The sequence below is a fragment of the Falco cherrug genome, chromosome 8, assembly GCF_023634085.1.
Source record: "Falco cherrug isolate bFalChe1 chromosome 8, bFalChe1.pri, whole genome shotgun sequence".
NCBI lineage: Eukaryota > Metazoa > Chordata > Aves > Falconiformes > Falconidae > Falco > Falco cherrug.
Genome location: NC_073704.1, coordinates 63,791,480 through 63,817,517, shown reverse-complemented (window position 1 = coordinate 63,817,517; position 26,038 = coordinate 63,791,480). Strand labels below are relative to the sequence as shown.

The window sequence follows — 26,038 nt, the reverse complement described above, 5'->3', positions numbered from 1 at the left end:
GGGTCCCCTCGCCTCCTGTTGCAGAACACTTGACTTGATCAGATACCAAGTTGCTGCTTTGTGAAAACAGTATTTAATGCAATGACTAAACATGGAGTTAGTTACTGAGTAACTTCACAGGAGCCCTTCTCCATACCCTGGGAGTACTGATCATGTTATGTGCTGGTGAAAAAAAACCAGCTAGGCTTAGGGGTGGCCTGTCTGTGGACAGGGTTTTGACAAGGAGCCTGGATGGTTGCTTGCAGAAAACCCTCAAACATGAGTTAAATGAATCATCAGTGAACTGTATTCCAGAGGTTCCTGTACTCATGCACAGGAGATGTGGAGTTGAGGTTTTTTCCAAAAACATAATCCCTGTCCCCTCTTGCTTCTGTGCAGTAAACCCAGGGACAGGTTCTGAACCCTCTGCAGTGGCTTTAGCACTGCCTGCCTGGAGAGTGTGGTGAAGGCAGGCAAAACCCAAAGGCTGAGCCTGTGTCCCACTGGAGGCCGGTTTGCTCTCTGCCCCCACGTAAAAACTGAACGTAGCCACAAGCGAGCAGATTTTTCCCTTGAGAGACTCTACATAAGAACAAATGGGGAAGCTGTTGTCTGCCTGGCATTATCCAGTTGGCAGCTTAGTTTGAGGAAAAAAATAGTGGCATAAAATCGGCTTATTTTTTAAGCCCATCTGGAAACTAGCAGGAATTCATTTAACCAGATAAGAACTCTATAAAATGTTAGTACAGAGCTCCATTGCATATATTTGGAGGCAGGAAAGAATTTATTGCAGAGGCTTGAGTTGATTCAGAGTCACACAAAATAGATGACAGCCTCAATCTGTGTGCCTTCTGTGCTGTTCTATGAACAAAACACATTAAAATAAAATAAAACCCCACTAAAATATCTGCAGCACATAAAACATAACTTCAATGTTTCCTTGAACTGTATTAATTTTTACAGTACACCCCTTTTTCTCTTCCCCCCTCTGAAAGTAGTATGTAATATTTTTTAAGAAAATCAAGTCTAACTACTTTGTTGGATTTAATTCAAATGACTTGTGGTTGGATTTAGTTAGCTTTTGTCTAGTAGTGCTTCTCGGATGCCCCAGAGCAAGGGCTCTTGGCCAGTGCAGTACGACCCTGGGCTGGGGACAGTGAAGGGCAGTGTGCGGCAAAGTGAAGAATGCTCTTCTGGTGATGCTGTCCCGGGGGGATGCGCAGGAGGGGAGTCCGCTGGGCCCTGGTGGGGCGAGGACTTTGCCTGCTCTCTCTGCTCTGGCCTCAGCAGCATCTTCACAGAATTTTCACTTGTGCCCGCACGGGAGTCGTGGCCGCTGCCCCAACAACTCAGGCAGAAAAGCACGATCGTTAATAATTGACTGGTGAGATAATGAAATAGCCGAGCCTGCTGTTTGCTTTTCTTCCTTTTCCACTGCCACCATAACACTACGCACGACGGAACGTAATAAACCAAAGGCCAGTTTCCATCAGTGAGGCAGAGGGGCTGTGTGTGTCACCTGTGCAGCTGTGATGCCCATGGAGCTCCTGCTGCCTCTGAGACATCCTGGTCGAGTGGTGGAGCAGGTGAGGTTGGGGAAATCGCCTCTGACACTGTGCGAGTCGCACTGAAAGCACTCCAGGTTCTGATGTCAAGGTGTTCTTTCCCACTGACGTTCGGATCCTTCCTGCGGACTTGGCTGGAATGTGGAACCAGAGCATTAGCTTTTGTTTTCTAAAGAGAAAATTGGAGGTAGAAAATTTGCGCTAGCTATACTTACAGTGAATGTGCCTTCGGATCTCTAGAGGTAACTAAGCCAAACATAATTTCAGTGTGTGTGTGTATATTTTCAGATGGCTTTATCTGGTATATATTATCTCTCTGTAATTCCACAGTTCCTGTGATCCCTCTCTGTATATTTGCTTTATGCAAGAAACGAATGAAGGTAACATTCTGGTCACTCGTGTTGCTCGTATCTTGTTTTCTGTAAATTTGGTAGCAACAGTGATTCTGCTGATCAGTGGTCTAAGTAACTGCTCCTTAATCTCTGGGTCAGCACGTGTGTTTGGAGAGGGAGAGCAACTGGATGAGACCATGAGTGCAGACCTTCGAGGGCCACACCATCCGTGTCTATACTGTGGTTTGGGTGATCTTGCTAGTCTTCCCTTACAAGCAGATTTTCCTTCATCGGTGGCCCTTGGAGCATGTCCTGGAGCAGCTGGAGGATGCTGCACGGGTCCTTGGACCTCACAGGGCTTAATGCAGAGTTTGTATGATGTTACATGGTCTGAGTGCTTCCAGATGCACCCAGCCGTGCCCGTGGCTGTGGGTGCTTGGGGGCACCGTGGCAGCAGTTCCCAGGTGGTTTGTGAGGTCTTGGTGAAACAGGAGGTGCAGAGCATGTGCTCAGCACCCACAGCTGCAGAGCAGGATAGGCAGCGCGGCTGGGCACAGGGGAAGGACAGTTAGAGATGTATGGCAAGAGCATATCCAGACCCAGATGTGAGCGAGTGGAGGTGGCAGAAGAAAGTGTAACATCGGAAAACAAAGTGTTGGAGTGTTGTGCTCTCTGTTGATCCTTTCACCCCACCGAGGGCTAACTTGGCTGTCGGGTTTCTTCCAGAGCATCTGTTGCCAAAGTCCATCTGCTCCCATTCGGAGGCACCTTTCTGTACTGGTCAGCAGGAAACCGGATGAAGGAGCAGGCTGTGTCTTGGAAAATATTAAAGCCACATTTTGAAATGTTTAACCTAGGGTTGAAAGCAGCTTGGGCATGTGGGATCTCACAAGGCTGCCCAAACCTCAGGCGTTATCCTCTCTCTGCATGTGCAAGATGGCATTTTTCATAGGGAAATGTGTGAATGTAACCAAATAATTGAACAATGGCAGAACTGAACTTATACCAGAAACTTTATCTTTATAACACACTAACAATTTTAGCATTTTAGTGTGTAAAGGACCAATCTCACATGCATTGTGGACATGAACAGTCTGGTGTGTCACCTCTGGTATGGCCATCAGTCTAACACAAACACAGGAACTCTGCTCTATCCTTAGGTGTGCAAATTATGCATATTTTTTTTCAGAATAAATAAAATTTAGGTCCACATTAAATAGATGAGGTAGGAGGTCTGGAAGTTAGACATTTTTACATAGAAAATAGTTACCCTAGCACAAACGCACTTAATGATCCTCCAGCACCGGCTGTGTTTGAGTGGCGAGGCTGATGATGGAACGCAGGGTATAGATGGCCGATTTGGGAACTTGAAAGGGAAGTTTCTGTAGAACAGACTAAATGTGGAAAGCTGTATCCGAAAAAAATCACACCTTTCTATTTGGACAGGAACTAAGTGGTGTGAAGTGTTACAGACAGGGAATCACTTGGTCTCTTATTCATACGCTAACCAGGTGGTCCTCTAAATTAAACTTCCCCTTCTCCCTGTTGAATTACCCACCTGTGTCAGAGGTGGAATAACTGCCCTGGCATTAGCTGCTTTGTTAAAGTCTCTCATTATTGCTTTAGGCACTGCCTTTTCCCAGAAGTAAATAAATTTATACTTTCCCCAATCTTTTCCCTCCGACATCTCCTGTCTGTTGTGCAGCGTGTCTGAACACTGTTTGCAGACCAGGTGTTTAATTTCTGCCTGTGATTCCGAGCAACTTGCACCCCACCATTAAATCTCTGCTAATGTAACTAACGGGTATTTCCAGATTATTTGTAACTACTAATACGGTTTGATATTGTTATGGAAACTAGTGATAATAATATTTAGCGTGATTAAGAATGAACTTATGAATTCTACCCAAATGAAAGATCTGGGAAAATACTTGAATGTGATACTTGCCAAAGGAATGGGCCAGTCTAATATAGTATGTCTTGTGTGCATTTTGTGTTTTTCTCTTATTCCAGTGGAATGTTCTGTAATAAATGGGTATTACATTACTGTCTCCTGCAGCACAAAGGCAGGCACAATTATGTTTAACATCTGGATGAATTAGACTGAAAACAGATATCCTCTGGAAAGGAACAGTTTGTTTCTTTTGTCAAAATAAAAAAGTTAAAGAGCTAACAGCTTTTTAATACCAAATTAATTAATATTAATTCATAATCCTTGATTTGTATATAAGAAAATCAGAGTGCTAATATTGTTTGCTAATTTCAATTTTATTGAGGGTAGTAAGGTATTAAAAAAATTAATCTGTGGTTACAAGAAGTGCATAGGAGGTGAGAGCGCTAGGTTCTGTTCCTGTTGTAGGACTCTCAAATGATTTTGTGTCAAGGCAAATAATCATATACTGTCACTACCAGCAGGACTACCTTTATTATGAAGTTTGTAAGCTGCATCCTGAGGTATAAAGAGATTGTTTTGTTAGATGAAGTTCTGTTGCCACATTTCTGCTTGCTTTCTCTCTCTGAACCCCTGAGGCAAATAGTCTCCTGCTCACCAGTGCTCAGTGTTACAAAGTTTTCCAATTAGCACAAGCTGATTACTGTGCTCATCTGTTCTCTGGGAGAAACTGAGTGAGACAGCTTGGCTCTGCCATCCCTCTGCTCTGGGAAGATCTGGTAGGAATCTCTGACCAGCTCGTTACCTGTAGGTCATCCCTAGATGGGAATGACTTTGGGAATATAGTGAAGGGAGCGTGAGTGGTTCTGTATGGCGAGCTTTAGACTGCCACCAAGTTCAGCAGAAAGTGTCTCATCACGTTTAAGGAGCAGGGAATGAATTTTTTAATTCACCTTTATCACATCTAAAAGCCATAATCTAAATGCACACACATACATTTATATACATATATAATCCCCTTTGATTAAGTGTGCAGTGGACGCTCCCCCTTGCCCAGACCGGTGCATCTGGATCTGTCTGGTCTAAAACTGGAGCGGCAGCAGCTATGTTTGTTCTCATGGCAGTTTTGTCTGTGGAAAACATAGTTACAGTATGGAGAAATTGGAATCTGCAGTCTTTTTCTGTCTGGGCCTCTCGGACTGCAATGACAGAGCCATCCATTAAGATTCTGGGACTAATTTTATATTATAACAAAAGAAAGCCTATATAGTTGCCAGCAAGCCACTGTTCTTCAAAAGATAAGATGACTGTATGGCATTTCCCAGCCAGCCAACTCTTGCCTCTGAGTTTTGGTGCAAGGTAGCTCTCCCAGAGCTCCACGGAAGCCCAAAGGCAGATTCTGACCCATGTAGTGCTGTGAATGCGTGTGGCTCAGGATGTGTGGCAGCTGCTGGAGCTGCCTGTTAGAAGCACTTGGGTTTTTCTACTTACAGGATGTAAATAATAGACATATTTTTAAAACTGTCTTGCACAGAGTGCTGGCTAACTCATCCTGTTAGTTACTCTGCACTCAAACCACACATCAGTCGGTGGAAGGAGATGTTGAACTGGATTTCACCTATTTAGAGGCCGGTTTCTTCTCTTGCAGGCTTGACTTGATGCCTAAGCTGTGGGAAGCGCAGTGCAGTCAGTACTAGGTCAGGGTGACTGTGAGAATTTCATTTTTCTCTGATATTTCTTGGATGTCCTTGCTGGCAAGCAGCCAGCGAGCTCGGAATGAGAGAACAGCTTCTGAGGCTGCTCGTACCGCTCGTCCGTCAGCCTGTGCTGGCGTTGCAGTTTACGCTGTTCCTGGAAATCAAACCGCTTTTTTTCCTTGCTGTCTGTTAAAATGTGATGGCTTATGCACCAGGGAGAAAGCAGTCCTCTGAATGTGTCCTGATCCGTCTGAGATTCCTTGCCTCTTTGTTTGTACTGAGTCAGGTGTGGGGGGGGGGTGGAAAGTTGTTTTCTGCCCTTGAAGAGCAGCCTTGTTGTCGGGAGAGGAAGGAGACTCATGAAGAGTTTTAACTTTGATTTTTCTTCTGTGTTCTCTAAGATACTAGATAATATATACTAATTCTAAAGGCATATGACTAAAAATCAAAGTACCATTAGGGTTTTTTCTCTGTCTGAAATTTTGAGTTCTGTAGAGTCTGTAGTTCTTTATTGCTCTTGAATATTTTTGAGTCTGTTCTTGTAGCTGGTAAAAGCAGTATGGTTGGTAAACTTAATGGCATCAAATGAACTTGATTAGATTTGAAAAATAAAGAAGGAAAATTGTGATGAAGTAAGAAGGGATGAAATGGAAATGATTGGAAAGAAATGCATACATTTGGGATGAAACTGATTTCTGGCAAAAGAATGTTTTGAGAAGTGCTTTCAGAAGTAGAAACAAAAAAGAGTGTTTGGTGTTTTGTAGATTAGGGAATAATGATGATGGAAGCCAAGCAAAATTTTTGAGGCTAAATAAGGAAAGTTGGGGAATTCAAGGACAATGGAGAAGTATGTGGCAGGTGACCGCTCTAATTAAAAGGTCAGCCTGCTGGGTGCTCAGAAAAGGTCTCTCGCAGGGCTGTGAAGAGTTGCCAAACCTGATCTTCCTCATTAAATCCTTGGCCAGAGATCAGATCATGGTTCTTGGGTCCAAAAACATTTTATTTGGGCCTCTGCTTTTCATCAGCTAGGCGACCGTGTTCCTGCTGTGCCAGGCGTTCGTGCCAGCAGTGGGGCTATTGCTGTATGGGGGTTCCTGCAGGGGAGGCGCAGGACGGACCCATTCTGGCACCGTGGCTCGAGCAAAGCTCCCACGTACTCAGCAGGGTTGTCTCCCCCCTGCAGAGAACTAGGCAGAGCTGGGTAAGCAAGTTCAGAGAGATTTATCTCCCTCCCCGCCCCCACAAAAAAAGGGAGGGAGGATATTTACATGCATTATTATTATTATTATTATTTTCATCCTCCTCTAGATTACTCTGGATGCTTTCATAGCTCTAGAGAGCCTTAAGTCTGTATCTGTGGGTTTTAGTGGAAATGTTTACGTTCCTCCAACTATGGTGAAATTTATTTCTGTGCACACAAGGCACAAACCTCCTCTAAATCCCATTTAGCCTCTGTTTTGAGAATGTCTGATGCTTTGACTTTCCCTGGCTCCCAGTAGCAGGGTGAGTTTCCCACTGGGCCCGTGTAAGCCAAACTTGAATGTTTGTCCTTGGGTTTTGATGTATGATCCCCTTGGCTGCCATTAGCTACCTGCCTGATAGCTCTGGAAATCGCACTAAAAGGCAAATCTGGCTTTTAGAGTTCTCAGAAATCTTTGCCAGAAAAACACAGATTAGCAGAGTCTGTGTTTTCTAGTCATCTAAAGGGTATGTCATCTGAGCTGTCTGCTTTCCTGTTTGAACCCTAAAGCTGAAAGTCCTGGGGGTGAAATTGTTGATTATAGGCTAGAAAAAAATAATAATAAAGAGAATTTATCTATTTAAAAAAAGAAAAAATAAGCTAAGAGAGAAACAGTGGCTTTCAGAGATGCTGGGTACAAAATTGATCAGCCAGCCACGCTTTCCTGGTTGTGGTATCCTTCCGTTTCTTTCACCCTTTCAACAGTCTTGTGAAAGTGATGGAATTTGAAGACTTCAGACATTTGTCTGGAATTTCTAGATATTTCACAGTCTCGTCAAAGGAGAAGCTCTTATTTCCAGATGTCTCATGTCTTGGAGATACAGTCATTGAGAATGCATCCATGTTGTGCACGTGCATAGATTTCTGTCCAGGAAGACCTGGATGGAGATCTGGGAACCTGTGCTAGATCATCAGTTGATGACCTACCAAAAGTGTCTGCGACACCAGAAACTCTGCACTTGTCTTCCCTGGGATTTCAGACTCTTTGGGCTTCCCCAGGATGGCCAGGGAGATTGCCTGCTGAAGCAAGTCTCACAGACGATATTTCGGTAGCAATTAGATCTCATGGTCTGTGAAACAGATGGGTCAGGTGCTGTGGCTGTGCAACTGATTGGAATCTGAAGAATTTTGGCTAATATTTACATCAGGTGTTTACCCTTTGATAAGAAACAGGTCATTCACAAACATGTACATGACATAATATTGGTAGGTTGGTCATGCTGTTTGCTTTGCATTTCACACACTTATTCTCGTTGCTTGGAGAACATGTTGTAGTTTGATGTGGATTAATAGCTGTGTTTTTCCCCTTTATTTCCACAGAGCTGTTTGTCTCAAAATGGCAGTTTTACAGGAACAGATCTATGAAGTTTTACACACACCAACATGTTAGCAGGGCCTTTGCCTCCAGAGTGGCAGGCAAAGAGGAGGAGGAGGAGTCCTGTTTGGTTTGCCAGAGTTACAGTTCCTCACCCATAAACACCAATAGCCCAGTCTCAAAAGGAGGTTTGAACTCTGCTTGTGTTTATTAAGGAAAAAAGTTCTTGCTTTTCTGATGGAAAGATTGTGCTGGTAAACTTTAAGGGAACTGCATAAGCGTGCAAACATACTGCATGGCTGTGCTCGGTGTCAGGGGCTGTTACTCGTGGGTTGCTGAGGGTAAATCAGAAACTTGACAAAATACCTGTGTTTCAGATGGGTGATGCTTTGCTTGGGCAAGTGTTGTATGTAACTGCAGGTGAGTTATGGATTAATTAGCAACACCTAATACAATCTAAATGAGGTCAAAGAGGAACAAACTGTGAGCAGAAGAAAGCTTGCCCTTAGAAGACGGGTAACTTGCTAACTGACTGCAGTCAAGAGTTGCTGATTTCTCTCTGCGTAAAGTTAATTTGCCAGAGACGTGAGGCTTTGACCTACTAAGTTGTTTGCAAGGAATTCAAGGTTGTGCAATACAAGGCACCTTCCCCTAGAATTAAGAGGTTGAGGTGGTGACGGGTGTTTTAGCAAGCAGTTTGTGAGGGACCGGAGACTTCAGGACTCAGGACATGAACCTGCACCGAATGCTCAGGAACTGCCTTTGATAATGTTCGGGTGAAGAATTTTAATGCGAGCACTTGTACGTGAGCTGAGAAAACGTATAGCATGGGCTGTAACACTGAATTTTCCAGCACTGCCTTGCCACTACTATTTTTTTTGTATTAATATAGTGGTGGACATTTGGAAGAAATAGTGTATTGAGACAGAAGATTTCATTATCTTAGACCAGAGACAGCCCAGCCTTATGTAGGCGGCATTCTGTGTTATCTGGGTTTTGTTCTTCCTCAGCCACCGGCCTGCTGGGAAGCATTAGGCGGGTCCTATTCCCTATGGAGACCCTGTTTCTCTTCCATGCTTTTGTTTGTCACATCTCTCTGGTTTGTCAGATCTATAAAGCAAAGAGCACGTGCTTTGTATGTGCAGACTGCTTTGCAGAGAGGGCTGTGCTCTGTGCAGGGTGCGCTGTAGTCCTGGAGGAAGTACGGGGCTGGGGAAGGGGCTGGGGCTCCGGTCTGATGGGGGGCGGCTGGGGGAGCTCGGCCTGGGGAGGGGGCGGCTCTGGGGGCCTGGTGGCTCCCTACGGCCACCTGACAGGGGGGCTGGGCAGGGGGGGTCGGTCTCTTCTCCCAAGTAACCAGCGACAGGACAAGAGGAAACGGCCTCAAGTTGCGCCAGGGGAGGTTCAGATGGGGGAGTAGGAAGAATTCCTTCACGGAAAGGGTTGTCCAGTGCTGGACCCGGCTGCCTGGGGAGTGGTGGGGTCATCGTCCCTGGGGGTATTTAAAAAACACGTCGGTGCGGTGCTTGGGGCCGTGGGTTAGTGGTGGGCTTGGCAGTGCTGGGTTAACAGCTGGACTCGATGATCTTAAAGGTATTTTCCAACCTCAGTTCTAATATAATTGAGGTTGAGTTCCAACCTCAATTTTATAATAAATGAGTGGATGGATGTCATTAGTCTCTCTTTAAAAAAACAAATAAACAGCAAAGAACTTTGCATCCTAATAGGTTGTTAGTGGCTTTATTTCTTCCTTGGGCATGGAGTGACACACTGTTAATACACTTCCCTTAATCTTTTGGTGTTCTTCGTTCTGATACATTTAATTAACATTTTTCTTCTTGCTTTCAGAGGTCTACAATGAAAATATTGCAAGCCCGTCTGGAATGTGCGAGTTGTATTACAGCCTGGCCAGAGCATTTGTAAGACCCAGAGACAGTGCAGTCCATGGGGGTGCTCTACCACTTACCAGCTGAGGAGAACAATAATACCATTGTTCATGTCAGTTGAGTTTTAAGTACCTGAAGGTTTTTCTCTTGCATGTGAAAGAGAAGGCAGTTTTCACATAGTTCTTCAAACACATTGAGATCTACAATTGTGCTTCCACTGTGACAGGTTTTCCCTAAGATGTGTTTTAGTATGGTATTATTTCATTCTAGCAGAGACTTCTGGGGAACATTATATCTTCAGTTCTCATCTTTTTCAGTTACTTCAAGGATGTGAAATTGCAAACTTGGTCTTAAGCAAAACATACAGGCAGAATGCGGGCCGTGGCGAGAGTGGGAGCAGAGGGCACCCAGGGTGGTGGAGGGGAGTGTCTTCTTGCTTAACCGACCCTTCTCCTCGGAGCAGGAGGGGAAGGCTGCAGTGGCTTCAGGCTGGTGACAGGAGAGACTGCACAGGAGGAGCAGACAGGGGAGGGAATGTGCGATGAGCTGCAGTGTCCTCCTGCACCTGGCACAAACAGGGACTTGGTGCTTGCTGGTGCTGTTTCCAGGTCAGGTGTTCTTACCTCGATCTTCTAAGATACTGAAATTATATTTCCTATTATTTCTGGTATCATCATAAAAACCCAAATCAAAGAAATCTTCGCTGTATTGCTGACCTCACCGTAAATCACAAATGGGTACCTTGAAATAATGAGGGAAAACAGATCCTGGGAAACACTGTGACAGGAAACAGAGAGAGTGCTTCCATTGATGTACATAAACCACACCACAACTGTTATTCAGATTCTGCACATTGCTGTGAAAAGTTAGAGCCAAATTCTCATCATAAATCAGGGTGGCTCCATTAACTTTGGTGGAACGGTGCCATGACACCCCAGACAAAGACTTGGCTCTGTCTATTAATAGCAACAGTCGAGTAATAGAGCTGCTTGGAGAGGTTCCACTGGAATAAAATTTTGATTAAAAAAACCAGAGATTAAAATGACATAGGAATCTGCCTTCTGGTTCTTTTGTGGAATGTTGCTACCATGGGGTTTGCTCCTGTGCACCGCCAGATACCTCTGAGCTTGCACAGCTCAGCAAGACCCAGCAGCTGCTGCGGTGGTCCGGGTTTTTAGGTGCAGTCTGTTCATTTAGGTAACGTAACTGCACTGTGGATGCAGCTGTGCTACAGTCTGATTCTGCACTGAGTGTCAGTGTAATCATTCTCTTGACTGATTTTCTTTCTCTGGAGCTTCAGAAAATCCAAGGTTTTCCTTTCACCAGGGATCTATGGTTTTTATTTCTTTAAATTCTTCAATACACCATGGTGAAAAGGGTAGGGAATGTCGTTATCAGCCATTGATGCATCACGTTTCCTATGTGACCCTGTTATTCAGGGATAGACAATTCAATTTCACAGCAGCATTTTAGATCGTCTGTGAAGAGGGAGATGCCTTCTCCAGGTGTCCTTGAGTTGGTTTCGTACTGAAATTTCTAAAAGAGCCCAGCAGAAATTCCCACTGTGCAGTGTTATGCTGTTTTCATTTCTCAGAAACTAGTTAACTTATTTACTGTGCCCTACCAGTCCCAAGTTCCCTTTATAGATTAACTTGTGTATTTTGGCTCCTGTCCATCTCTTCCTTTGGCTCAAAATGAACGATACCAGGACTGTCTCTGAAACAAGGCAGGAATGTGAAGTTTTTTTGATTAAACAGCAACATCACCCTTGAAACCTCTCTTTCTGCCAGCTTTATGAGGCCCCACTGCAGATGTACGGTATTGGGAATGGCAGATCAAGGTCTGGTGAGTTCAACCTCTCTGAAGAAATCAGGCATGTCATATTCTGGTAGGATTTGGAAATGGTTTGCATCTCCTCAGAAGGTGCATTACTGGAGTAGCTTGTCACTGAAGGTTTTCAAGAATGTTTTCTTGCTTTCTTTTAATAACTAATCAGTCTTTAGAACTGGTCTAAATGAGAATTACTGAGCAAGGTCACTGACTAGCACCTGGTTTGCCACGTTCAGCTCTTTGTTTGGGTCTTGTACTGCCTGTGAGCGTGTTGGTGGGGTTTGAAGATGGCAGAGGCGGCTGAGGGGTGATGCTGTTAGTGTGGCCATTTCTTGCAGCCTGATGTTGGCCTATTAAGCCGGCTGCTTGTAAAGATCTCGCTTCTTAAATTAAGCCTGCCTGCACGTATAACAGAGTAAACGTTGGGTGCTGCTGATAAACACAGGCTGTTTTCTAGACTCTGCAAAAGTTGTGTATTTGTTGCACGTGAAATCTAAGCTGGTGCTTTTTTTTCTAGTACATTTGGTATGTTTGCAGAGGAGTTCCTAGCATCAGCCATCAAAAATATTTGGCTGTCTTTTAAAATCTATGGTTTGTTACTGACAGCAGAATCTCTCATCAAGCCACTCACTATAAGCCTCTGGGAAAGGTGGGAAAGGTTTTTCAAGATGGGCATTTTTGAGCATGCATGGCAATGGCATGGAAGCTCACTTAAATGATAAACCATTTTCATCATGTTCATGAAATAAAGTATGATTTGATTCTTGCTTCTCTGAGAAACAATGGAAGTCTTTATGGAGGGGGGAGAAGGCTGATAAGACTGATCATAGTCATAATTTCTTCCTATTTGATAACTCTTCTGGGTTAATCTGCACACTGCTAGTTCAGTGCAGTTCTCCATGGGGCACTGACATGTCCAGCTAACTGTTCGTGTCATCGTATTTCTGCGTGAGATTTTCTGAAAGGAAACGTGGAGGCACTGGTAGGGTTTGGGACACGCTTTGTGTAATGTCATCATAGTCACATAGCTGCAAGGCCCCTCCGTGGCTTAGACCCGTGCGAATTGGAGTGAGGCACCAATCCATGGTTGTGAGCGTTTTTGGAAGCACAACTCTAAGTCACTTAGAAACTTCAGCTGGCCAGATATGTATTTGTGTTTAAGCAACTCCAGGATTAGGTAGCATCTGAGCTGGGATTTTCAACCCCTCAGGCTTGTTTCAAGGCATATTCAGAAGCAAGTTTCGATTCTGGTTCTTGATGTTGTGCAATCATAATGAAAGAGCATCTTCTAATTGTATGCGTAGTCCTTTCGATTCAATGAAGATCTAGAGAACTCTTGTTATTAAAGACTTAGTTACTCTGTGATAGAGGAAATGGTTGTTCCAAGGTCCTGATAATTACTGAAGCCAGAAATTTAGTGCTACCTGCTCTAAATACTGTTTTTAAGTTCTCATCTCAAGCACATGGGTGATGCTCACTGCCTGATCTCCCCAGGTGTGATCAGAATCCTCCCAATGAGTCTTTTTCACATCTTTCTCTTTCTTTTTAGGATCCTCTAGATATTAGTGGAATGTGACTGCAGAGAAAAATGTGCTTTTCAAACAGCTTGGTTGTGGACATTTAATCAGACTTTGATGTCTGGGAAGGCTGCGACATGGCTTCATCTGGGAATGAGATAGAAAGATGGGCTCACAGGCAAAGTGGCAGACTTGGAGAGCTGGTAGAGCCTGTGACCTCTCCTGAAAATGGCAGTGGTCTTTCACCAGTGAAGCTGATGGGCAGCGTAGACCATCTCTTGCACCTCCCTGGAAGAGTGGACTCTGCTTACAGCTCTTTCTCAGGGGGATCAAATGTTCCAGAGTATTCCACCCTATTGCGCTCTAGTGAAAACTGGTGTTTGCCTCCAGAGCAGGTACCGTACATGGACTCGGAATATGTAAGTGGTATTTATAATCTCAGTGCAGAAAACTCTGACCTCAGATGCCTGCATCCATACAAGGCACCAGACCTGAGTATCCATAAAAAGTCTCACAGCACTGGTCTCGCTGAATGCTGTGGAAGCACTCCTACCCGAGGGACTTTAAATCAGGGACCACTAGCTCTGGTGGCACCTCCACCTTCTCCTCCCACACGACTTGATAGCTATAAAGTCACTAGACATCTTGAGAACTCAAGAGGGAGGCACAACTCTGGAAGTCACGGTGAGTATGGTGTGAAGGACAATCAGCTAACAGATAGGGAGCTGCCATGGCGCCAACGCAGGGATGAACTTACAGAGCAAGATACAGCGGCTGCTAGGGGAAAAAGTCTGGAAAACAAGGGCCTTTCTACTGACTCTGCAAATGAGGTATCTATATCAAAAATTCAGGGGTTGAAGGTGGAGGAAAACGGAGAGTGGAGACCATCCCAACCTATAAAGAGAAGCAATCCACACATTTTCAGCAGGCCTTCTTCATTCATTTTTCAAGAATATTTAAAGACTGACTCTGTGTCTAATGTTCCTAAAATACTTTCTGCTTATAACTCAGATCATGTTTATAAAATTACTGAAGAGATGAACTCCAAGTCCCATCACCCAGCGCATACCAACCCTAACGCTGTTAATGATACACAAGAAGACAAACAGTGTCCTGGTGGAGTACGTAAGCCAGCTTTCAGAGCAGCGGATCTGCAAAGCGCAGTGCCAGAACCCAGCCAACGACCAGGATCCTTGCCCTGCACTCAGCGCCCGCTCCGTGCCGAGCTGCATTCAGACATGGATCAAGATGTGTTTGAGGACAGCTGTGACTTAAAATATATGGAGAATGCTCCTCTAATTACAAATGCTTCCAGGAAGCTGAACAGTTGTACAGACGAAAATCAGTGCCATGACTCTGAAGAAAAAATTGGGAGTCATTTTAGGGAGCCACTCCCGAATCAGCAAGCCAAAATGCAGAGATCATTGCTGTCCTGCAGCTACAATGCTGTAGAAGCAGGGCACCTTCACGGTGAGGAGTCAGATCAGGGAAATAAGCAATGCTGTGATAATAATAGCCAGATGTCCTTTTTCAGACCAAACGAAGACTCCACATCTCAGTTTTTATGTGAAGTCAAGAAAGAAAAACAGGCTAATAAAGGCAGTCCTGACCTTAGTGTGGCTCTAGAACAAGAGGAACCTCCTGTTCAGAAATATCAAGCTGAATTTCAAAAACAGTGCTTAAGAAAGCCTCAGGATGATCTCGCTGGTGAACAGATAACCAGGCAGACGACTCCCATGCTTTACTATCTTTCTGGGGGGAAACCCACCAATATCCTGCACCACAACAAGCCCACCCAGTATCAAGGGGACTCAAGGAGCTCACCAAAGGAATTTCCAGCAAGCGGCTGCTCTGCCTCAGCGCGATGTCTAGAGATACAAAGGGAGAGCAAACAGGTCCAGAGGACAAGCCACCACCATCAGGGCAGTGCTGATGATCTCCTGCCCAAGACCAATGATCTCATTCTCGGGAGTCCTGCTTCATTCATGGATGACAGTTTCAAGAGTGACTATAGAGAGAAACTTAAAGTGGCTCAGAAGAAGGTTCTGAGAGAAACTTCCTTTAAAAGAAAAGACTTGCAGATGAGTTTGCCTGTGAGACTGAGACAGAAACCCTCTAAAAGGCCATCAATTGAACACCTTCGGTCTTTCTCGTTATCCAGTGCAAACGAGGATGCCAAACCTGTTCCTTCTTCCCCTTCTCATCTAGAATGCTTGCAAAGTTTCAGTAGAGATGAAGAAATTAAGAGGCCACAAGCAGGTCGAATAGGGGCAAGGAAAAGGGTAACCAAAGAGCAAAAGAAACTGTGTTATTCTGAACCTGAGAAGCTCGATCAGCTAGCAGATAAGGAAGTATCATGGAGTCAAGTCAGGGCTGAAATCACTGAGCAAGACACAGTGGCAGCTATGAGGAAGACTCTGGAGAACAGAGGGAGGGCACTTCCCAGTTCAGGTATCTCCAGGACAGAGCTGAAACAAATCCAGCATACTGCACTTATCGAATACATGGAACGAAAGATTAATCAAAGACCAGGTAGCTCACAGCATCTCCCGCTGCATAAGCCACCCCTGCAGAAGAGGCTGTTGCATCCCAGGTGGCCTCCTGGCAAGATTTCCAATCCAAATGGGAGCAGGAAGACACAAAAAAATGATATTTTCTGCAAAGAAAAATCGCCAGATGTTTTTTCTCCTTTGGCTTTTGTTCCCCCGCTGAGTGTGGGCAGCAGGTGCCATCCCAGCCCTGCTGCTGGTGGTACCACAGCCCTGAGGCAGGACCTGTCTCCCAGCAAAGCGAGGGGGAGCTGCACCAGCAGGTGTGTGTCAGCTGAATGTCTGCCACGGGCAGGTGCTCCTGCATCTGGGAGAGCTCGTGAGAGATCAAAATCGACTCCTCCTTCCACACAGGTGAGAAAGATATTAAGATATTAATTATTGTTTGAGTCCAATGTATGACTCTCTACCTGTTCTAGAGAACTGTGGGGCTAGTCACATGAAAAACTGCTGAACATCGCAAATGAGGAATTGAGACTTGATTTATTTTATTCTTTTAGCGTGCAGTAGAGCGGTGATGGATGTGGAGGAGAAGCCACATTGGCTTAATCTCTGGGAAATGCTGTGTAGCTGTTGGAAAGCAAAATGCATGCTCTGCTTCACAGCGTGCAGGGGGAATAATTTGGGAGGATTCTGAGAGAACTGCTGCCAACTTTAAGGTGTTACGAATTTACAACTGGTGTAAGAATTCATTGTTCTTGGAAGTATTTGGTAAGAAAGTGTTGAAGGTGAACAAGGTGTTTAATGGGAAAAGTTGCAAGAGAATTGCGTAAGGATGGGTACGTACCCGGTCTGGGAAGAGCCGTTTGTTACCATTCAGCAGGTGCAGGGGTGAAGGCAGGGAGGATGTGTCTGCTTCAGGGGACACCTGTGCCAGTGCTGAAGGCTCTGCTCGAGGGCTGGGTGATGCCAGGCTCATGAGGGTCCCCTCTGGAGGGGTGGGTATGGGGTCTGGCACGCAGAAGACATGTTTGCAGAGGGATGCTGTGTTTCAGCAGTCACTGTTAACTACAGCAACTTCTTCAGGACACTGTCCCAGAGAAGGTTGTTATAGAGAGATTTTTATAAATGACCAACCTTTTTGGCTCCTGAATTTGAAGGACAGTAGCTGTCAATATTGCTGTCAAGCAGAATAAAGAAAATAAAGGGGTCAGAAAACAAATAATCTACTGCTAAAATTACCGAGCTGAAGAGGCTGGCAAACTTCCACCAATGTTGTCCCTACTTTCTGAATTGTTCTGAGAGCAGAGGATATATTTTATTGTCACCTATTATTTGGATTTCTAGGAAAAAAAGATGGATGCTACCTAGGAAGAGCATAGTAGCAATTTCATTAATAAAAAGAGGTAGACAAAACAAAGCAAAAAAACCCACAGAAGCACAAACCTTGGTGAACCTACTCGGAGATCTACTGTTGGGCTCTGTTTCTGGGGATAACAAACACGGGAGTAAAACCAAGCAGCTGCCTAGGCTGACGGTGCTGGTTGCCCCAGTGTGCTGTTTTCATTTCCAGGACACCGCCAGATGTGCGGCCGGTGCAGCGGTGCCGGCTCGGCGCTGCGAGAGCTGTCTCGGCACCCCCAGGTAAGGCTGCGCCGGCGCGGGGCTGATGGCCCAGATGTGTGAGCTCCAGCGGCAGCGTGGCTTCTGCTTCCGTCCTCGTGTCGTGGGATCCTTCGTTGTCCATATGGGAATATTCATCTGCTACGCTATTTGTTTCATTTTGGGACAGTCTTAAAATAATTTCTGCTGTGTGGAGAAGTGGGAAACGCAGAGTGCACCTGAGCTGCCTGCCTGCAGCAGCCGCTCTCCTTCAGATCGCTGAGATCACAGAGAGCTCGATCCTTCAGATCGCTGAGATCACAGCTCCCTCATCCGAGCTCGAGCAAAAACGGCATCTGCAACAGCTCGGATATGCCCAGCCTTCAAAAATGTGGGTGATCACAGGGTGGTGTAGTAGGGGCTTTTGGTGTACTTTTTAAAAGGAAAAAAATATGCTGTTTACACATAGCTAACTAGAAAGTTTGTGTGTTAACTCTCCTTAATTGTTTTGCTTGTTTGAGGAGTATCAGGGGAGAAAAGCATCTGAACTCTATCTCGTCAAGGCAGTGATGCTGACACTTGCATAGTAATAGAATTTCCACTCTTTCAGTCACTCAGAAAAATCCTCAATGGTTTCTGGAAGCTTGATTATCTTTGGGGGGAAAAAATTGTATTTTTAGTGAGACTTTGAAGTTTTTCTTAGATTTTCTGGTTTAGCTAAGAGGCTCAGCAGGTCAGCATGAACATAACTGAAAGTTCTGGACAGAACACAACATCAGAAACATATTTGATCATAGCTCTATAATACGTACTAAGTAATGAAAAGATGAGAATTCCAGAACTGGTTTCATTAGTAATTAATTTAGATTATCATATTTGGGGGAGAGCTGTAAGTACAGATTTCATTCTGTTACAGCTGCATCTCCTTTTTTCTCTTTGTTTTCCTCCACAAGAAAGTGCTGCTGAGCTGTGGTAGAAAACCCCAGACTAGGCTGGGCATGTTTGCTGCATGAACATATTAACATTAACAGGTTAACGTAGTTAAATGAGGGCTTAAATTTTCCTTCCATCCAATCCCTCTAGCTTTCCTCATTACTGACCCCTCATAATACCGTCAGGTTAAGAAAAACTTTGCTAGAGGCAAAAATAGGTGTGTCCATTCAGTCACGATTATTTATATATACAGATGTACTGACTGTTCTCACAAGCAGTTACCTGGATGCCTACATGACTGCAGAAATTGGTCTATGCATATTCCAATCATCTTGCGCTCAACAGTGACCCTATATTCTTGCAAATCCTGGTCCAAAGTGTATTTTTAAATTACATATATATACTTCCTCTGTCATCATGAACATAATTATTTATGCCCTGCAGGAAGCAGCTTTTTTCAATCAAAGTTTGTTCTAAAGTGTTGCATCAGGAAGTGCAAAGCACTGGGTCCCACATGCATTGGCCAGCGCTTTTTTGATCTCAGAATGGTTAACTGAAAGGATTCAATAAAACTTTGACCTAAGTCTAATGGCTGTTTCAAAACAGAAGCCTCAGATGAGCAGCGTTTCCTCTCTGCTGGTGTTCAGTTTGCCTAAAGAGAAGGAAGCACTAGATGCCTTTGCTGAGAAGGGCTGAGCAGTGGGGGAGCGATGCACAGGAGACAGTGGTGGCATCAGCTGGTGCTCACTCTTGGGCTGAAGCGTTGTGGCCATAGGAGTATGGGGGTGTAAGGAGCGAGGCAGAGAAGGTTCGCCCTTGTGCGCTGCAGTGGCTGTGCTCCGGGGGCTGGTACAAGGGGTGCAGAGCGGGTGGTCCGGCTCTGTTCCACTGCTGGTTCCCAGGTGGGGCTGGAGCAGGGTCCCCACATGTGTTGCGTCCTCTTGGCAGCATGCTTTTCCTCTGTTGGTCAAACAGCGTCGGTGTGACGTTTTAGGGCACTATTTACCATAAGTTTATTTTGGAAAATATCTATCTTGGTCATAATTAGCAACTGAGAAATTTAGTGGGGATTCAAACAACGTGGGCTGGTGCAACTAGGCATTTCACATACTTCCTTTTTCTCCCCCCAAGCAAAATTAATAGGTATATGGAATCTGAATTTAGAAAACTTTAATAAAAAAGAGGAAGCTGGAAAGATAATGACAATTACCTGTAGCTGCTTAAATAGGCTGCAAAAATATCTGTTGCAAAGGAAATGTCTCATATTAAAAGGAAGTGTTGTCTTTCCTATAGTTTCTGTGACCCTGAGAAAGATGGATACGAGAATCATGAATATAGAGACAGTGACATAACTGGACGTGCACGTTGTCAGGATGCAAAGGAGCTGACTCCTGAAACCCCTATTCCTGTCCCAAGAAGCGGAAGCAAGGAAGATGCTCAGGTGGAGGAGGAATGCAGAACCAAATCTCTGAGTGGCCATGCTTTAGTAAAGTATCCAGACCAAGAGCCTGCATCTTCTCCAGAGCGAGTGGCATGCTGCCACGGGGCGGTAGCTCAGCCTCACCAAGGGGACAAAAATACAGCCAAAGGTTTAACTGCAAAGGAAACATCCGTGCACAATAGCCAAAGTGACTTTCTCCCTGAGGGAGAGACAAACCTACCCCAAAGAAGACTGCAGTCTCCTGAAGACCAGCGATACGAAGAACTGGCTATGGAGATCATTGCCAAAGACAATTCTCTGGTTGATGTTCTCATTCCTCATCCTCTTAGAAAAACTGCTTTAGACTTGATAGAGGGTCTGTTCCCTGTTGACGTTTCCATGCTGGATAAATGGCACAGGAAAAAGGGAGACATACAGCATGTGCAGGAGAACGAGTAAGTAGACAAACCAAATTACCTTGTATTTTAAGCTATTTTAGTGTATGAATATCACGTATATACTAGTAGTGAGATGACTCGAGCATATTATTTTATTTTTGTTTCATTAGCAAAATATTTTAGTTTTCAGATTTACTTATCAAGAAATATCTGAGACTGTGTGACAGAAGAGGAGCGTGATTCAATGGTGCCATATTAAAAGGGACTGGGACAAACCTAGGCACAAATCTTTTGTTCTCTGTCTTTTAAAAAATTAGAAAAATTGCTGTTATGAGAAGAGAGGGAAGTGATTCTGAAGTCAAGATAAGGAAGAACATGGACACAATGTTTGAGAACAAAACTTTTAAGTGCTTGCTGTGGGTATTTATTTTCTGTTCCAATAGCAGGAAAAGTAGTAGAGATGCAACAGAAGAACATCCTGAATCTGAACAGGGTGCCAAGCAAAGGAGCGAAGATCCTGCCTCTAAGGGAAACAAAGTCCTGAACAGGTGCAGAGGCAGCATGGACAACCTGGATGACATCACATCTAAGAAAGTATGTAGATGACCATCACAGGAACTGCTGTATCTTCACTAAGACAAGGAAGTTATTAGTAACCTCACATTTATTACTGTGGATGTTTTTATTCATTACTTTTATCCCAATAATAATGTTTCATGGGTAACTTTGATAATTATCACACAGATAATTTTTGCTAGTGTGTGAAATCCTGGCAAATTGACATATTGATTGTAAATGGTGGTATTTAAATCCTGCCTGGTTTGTTTCAGATCTCTTCTCCCACATGCTTCTCTTCAGGAGGCTGTGGGGGACGGGTTGTACCTGGAGCAGGCACGCAGGGTTGGTTATACGTTTCCCTGCGAGGCCGGCTCCTGTGCAGCAGCTGACTCACAATTTAACGCTTAGATCCGGTCTCAGAATCTGCAAAATCCATTACAACTGGCAGCTGAAGCAAGAAATACTTTTTACTCCGTGAGAACTGGCAGCAGTGTCTGCACACTATAGTGCCCTATTAATTTCCATATGTGCAGGGAATAGAGGGAGCTGGGATGTAGCTGGACTATGATAGAAACATGTCAGCTTGGAAGGGCAGTATGTAGCTTTGAAGAATTTGGGGGGGGAGGGGGGCGGGCTGTAGAAACCTGACTGTGCTCCATCTCAGGTAATGACAATCTGCCTTCCTGAAAGTCTTCCTGGAGTGCATGTGGTAATATTCCTCACTGCCCACTGTCTGACTGCTGCTCCTGCTCATGGTGACGTTGGCTGGTTTCCAGGAAAGCTGATGGGCTTCTCCTGCTGCTCCAGTGTCAAGGCCTTTCTCCATATCACGATTTCTGTAACGAACAGCTGCCTCCGGTCGCTTTGTTCCCCAGGCACAGGGGCTTGTTTCAGTCACCTGGGGGACTGACTTGTTCTGTGTGTAATATAAATGAAATTCCAGTCAGTTCTTGTAAAGCTTGGTAATAGAGCTGTGACTTCATGCTCGTGACTTAGAGCCTAACAGTGCGTAATCATGTTGTAATCTTCATTGCAGTTCACTTGTAACAGGTTGGAAGCTCTGAGCGAGGAATTGCATCACCAGTCAAGGTGATTGCTGGTAATTTGCTTTTCAGAGTTTGAGAATTAAGTACAGCTTAGAAAATATTTCTTTTTTTTTATTATTATTCCTTTTTCTTTCCCAGAGCTTAAAATTACTTTAAAAATCAAAAATTTGGCAACGTGAGGAAAAAATCTATTCTCCAGAAATGATGTGGATTCTCTTTGGCAATAACACTTTTCTGTGATTATTTTTTTTCCCTTTGCAGCTGGAACTCATCTCCAGCCTGCGGTCAAAGCTGCAGACCCTGTGGGAGGAAAGGGAGCTTGTCCTCTCCGAAGCCAGGGAGTGCACAGAGCGAGGCGAGGAGCTGCAGGCGACGGTGCGGGACGTCTGCAAGCCCAATGAGTTCGAGCGCTACATGATGTTCATCGGTGACCTGGAGAAGGTTGTGAGCCTCCTGCTCTGCTTGTCCAGCCGCCTTGCCCGAGTCCAAAACGCCATGAGGCGGATTGATGGCAATACAGACGCTGAGGAGAAGGTGAGTGACAAGCAAGCAGGGTATTTAATTTGTTTTGTTCACTTCTTTCCAGGTGGGGCTGTGCTCACCTCGTCTGTCCAGCAGTTCTAACCAAAAGTTGTAAATTATACCTGAATCGTGACCCGCCGCTGCCTGGGCAGCGTGCAGTGCCATGCATGGGGCTGTCTCTCCGTGGCCGAAGCGGCGTGGATGCTGGTGTGGGCCACGGGCTCAGCGCTGGAGAGCAGAAGGTTGCAGTGGGCCCCGCAGCGTGCTGCAGGCGTGGTGCCAGCAGAGCCCTGTGAGCATCCGAGCCGGAGGGGTGGGTGGCCTTTGCACCCTTGGGCTGCTCCCTGTGGCGTAGCTCCAGACCTGTGCAGCAGTTATTTGGGTTTGGTTTTTTTCTTCCCACTGGTAATTTCAAATGCGGTAATTATTGCCTCTGAAATCATATTTCACTTGATGGGCTGTCTTAACTATAGCGAGCAGGAAGAAGATAGGGTTGTAGCTTGAGATAAAATTCCCTGTAGTTTAGCTCAACTAGCCAGTTTTGCTGGAAAATTAGAAATTGTCTCATGTTCACCGGGAACTCTTTTCAAGTCTGAAAAGTCTCTTTTTTGCTAAAGGAGACAAGCCAGGTTTATCCCAGGGATTATGCTTTCCTGCTGTCCTTGCTGCTTTTAGACATGCTTTTATCAATATAATACCTGCTGTTATTTCTCATTTCAAAATTAGAAAAGGACAGATTTAGAAAAACTGGGATTTCAGGGAGCTGTGCTGCTGCCAACCTGTAGCTCTAGAGATTTATTGCTGTTGACACGCAGAATGGCACTGAGAGGGTCCTGCCATGCAGCGCGGTACAGAGAACCAGGATGCACCCGTGCCAAAATGTCAGTCGTGTTAACATGAATAATTTTGAGCAATATTTCACACTGACTTTGGCTCTGTAGCTGGGGGGGGGGGGGGGGAGGGGGGGCAGGCTGCTGTTTCTTTAGTGATCTTTTTATATGCTTCATAGTGAATACATTACATAATTTATTTAAGAATTTTAATAACATGCTCAGTAAAGGCTTGGTTATGTGCCAGCCACCTCCCAGTTGCTGCAGCTGCCCCAGTGTTAGCGAAACCAGTAGTCTCAATCTTTGACTCCATTTTTAGGGTGTTGATGGTGGCTGTTGCTCTGTGCTGTATTTATGGACGCTGTCCTGAAACTGGACTTCCAGCAGTGCTATCCCTGTGAAAATCTGAAAACAGCTGAAAGATAATTAGCTAAAATGTGAAAGGTATTAAAATCCTGTCGAATAGGCAAGGCTTGATTCTCATGAGTTTGTTAAAAAGAAGCCTCTGATGAACAGTTACCGTCTGCACCAAGTTATGCTATCACATGTACCTTTTAATAGAAGTCACGCTCTCTTTTTAATATGACATTGGTACTCTGGCCACATGCAACTCACAAAATAAAAAGATATGTGCCTTAAAGACCTTCTAATTGACTGAAGACAGGTACAGCATATGTTTAAATTACCAGGATGTTAAGTATATTGATTTTTTTTTTTCCTGAGGGCAGCATGGAAGAAGTAAGCCTTGATGGGGTTTACTGGGTGTCTTTTCCTTACAAACCACAAGAATGAGTAACTCAGTCGAGAAAAAACTCATGTGGAACACAAAGCCCACAAGAGGAAGTAATTAAACTAAATCGACTGTGGCTTCCAAATGAAGATCTAGAGTCTGCCAGAAATGATGAGTTTTCATAGTGTGCTGCTTTGTTTTTTCATTCTATTAGCAATCGCTGAATGAACGGCACAAGCTCTTGTCTAGACAGCGAGAAGATGCAAAAGACCTGAAAGAGAATCTAGATCGTAGGGAAAGAGTGGTCTCTGGTATCCTTGCCAAATACCTGACCGAGCAGCAGCTCCAGGACTACCGCCGCTTTGTTCAAGTCAAGACCTCCTTGCTGATTGAACAGAAGGACCTCGAAGAGCAGATTAAATTTTTCAAAGAACAATTAGAAAATCTTGAGAAAAGCATTCCTCTCTGACACCCACCGACAGACCATCCGTTTTCACACATCGTAATTAGTGACATTTCCCTGGAAATCCACAGGCGCTCGCTGCACTGGGCTGGGTTTGCTGAATTCTTGCAATCTTGTTAGTGCCACAGTATTGCCAAGCGCCTAGATGCTCTGGTGATGCTCTAGGCACATGCTGGACGTGCCTTCCCCTTTGGACAGGCCAGCTGACAGCATCTTACAATATGTAGCAGACTGCATTTTGGAAATGACAGATAGGAAGTGTTGCTCCTATTACCTTGGCGTGTATTTTCCGTTCTGTTGTCTGTCCATCTGTTTCCAGATTGACATAATCTCAATAAAAGAATGATACAACTATTTTCCTCTTGTGGGTGGGTTGAGTGTTTGAAATGAAAAACGATGTGGGTGTATTGTATTGGAGATTGCTTGAAGCCATAGGAAATGTTACAGACCATTTCAGTGGAACTTCGGCACTCGTAGCTACCATTTGTGTATGACACAGTGAAAATGCACTATAATAGAAGAAAAAAAAATATTTTCTCTCTTGGCAATCGCCACACATCAGTCTTGCCTGGTTCTGTGTAATCCTGGTAAGCTGTTCAGTAGTAGGTCTTAGGGGGTCAGAAAAAAAAGGTGGTCCTCACTGGCATCCAAAAGAGCTGATCAGTGATGGTGCCAGCTGAACTGAACACCTTTGGGAATGATAAACTGTGAATTTATCCTTACACAATCATTTCAAAGTCCTCACTTTGCTTTCAAAGTGCTTATTTTTCAAGCAGCACCTTCAGGGGTTGTTTTTTGGTAGTTTTCAATTGTCAGTGTGCACAAGTGCTGAGCGTGGGGGGAGGCTCTGCTGCAGGGTAAGGTAGGTAGGAAGGGTGGAGGAGATCATTCAGTTTCAGTGAGGCTTTATATAAATCCCTTGGCAAAAATATTTTAAACTAATGTTGTGTGTTAAGTCAAACCAGTGATGTTACTATATTTAAAATTGGAGTGTGTTTTGTTTGTTTTTAAGTATTCAATGAGAGGAATATTCAGTCTGAGCTACATACCTAGGCCGTGAATAAGGCGGCTGCTAATCAAATTCGGGTTTCTTCCACCGGCAAAATAGATGTTTGTTTCTATTCCGTGATGTTAAGCTTTACTGAGAAATGTTTTAGTAGTGGTGTGTGTTCTGACTACAGTAAGTAACACTGCCACTGAAGGAGGCTGTTCTGTTCCTGAGGCATCTTCACCTTTGGGACTGCGTGAGCTTTCAATGAACACACAGCCCCCCAGCATGGGCATCGACGTAGGGGTGAACGGGTGGTTTGGGTTCACTTTACCTCAGGTCACGTTCTTCATCTGAGTTTACTCACTGGGCAACATGAATGCACTGATCGAGGAAGGGCAGTGTATGAAAAGGAGATGACTGTGTGTTCTGCATGAGCGATATTTGTTAAGGAGAACCTGCCCACACCCAGGAGGGCACAGTGTGCACTTGCCCTGGCCGGGTTGAGGAGTGGCCTGGGAGATACGTGACAGTGCAATAAAGCACAAATAGCTCTGAGCTTGTCAGGTGCTCTGTATTCGTCTTCAGGATAAGCGAGTATATCATCAGGTGCTGCTCAGACTCCAACAAAGAAGCATTGTTCTGTTCTAAGTTTGCGTATTTATGCAGAAGTGCTTGTTTCAAAAGAAACAACGCAGTACCTGAGTAAGGCTGCGAAGGCTGGGCATCAGAAGTCTGTTTTATGATGTGTAACAAGTGTCAGCGAATACATTTGCAGTAAAGTGTGCAATTGGGTGGTATATAGCA

At 44.7% G+C, this 26,038-nt stretch overlaps 2 protein-coding genes across 2 annotated transcripts; both read left to right on the top strand.

Moving 5' to 3' along the window:
- Positions 1-1,266: 1,266 nt before the first annotated feature.
- LOC129734141 (protein Shroom1-like) lies at positions 1,267-17,228 on the top strand. The gene is made up of 3 exons (XM_055718509.1): positions 1,267-1,565; positions 13,285-16,155; positions 17,089-17,228. The coding sequence occupies exons 2-3, from the start codon at positions 13,390-13,392 to the stop codon at positions 17,110-17,112; spliced, it is 2,790 nt and encodes a 929-aa protein (XP_055574484.1). The 5' UTR covers positions 1,267-1,565; positions 13,285-13,389; the 3' UTR covers positions 17,113-17,228.
- Positions 17,229-17,325: 97 nt separating this feature from the next.
- Positions 17,326-24,597, top strand: LOC102048895 (protein Shroom1). Its single transcript, XM_055718469.1, has 6 exons — positions 17,326-17,336; positions 17,420-17,734; positions 19,570-20,151; positions 20,538-20,688; positions 21,960-22,232; positions 23,995-24,597. Exons 1-6 carry the CDS (start codon positions 17,326-17,328, stop codon positions 24,247-24,249), a joined length of 1,587 nt encoding a protein of 528 aa, XP_055574444.1. The 3' UTR covers positions 24,250-24,597.
- Positions 24,598-26,038: the final 1,441 nt, after the last annotated feature.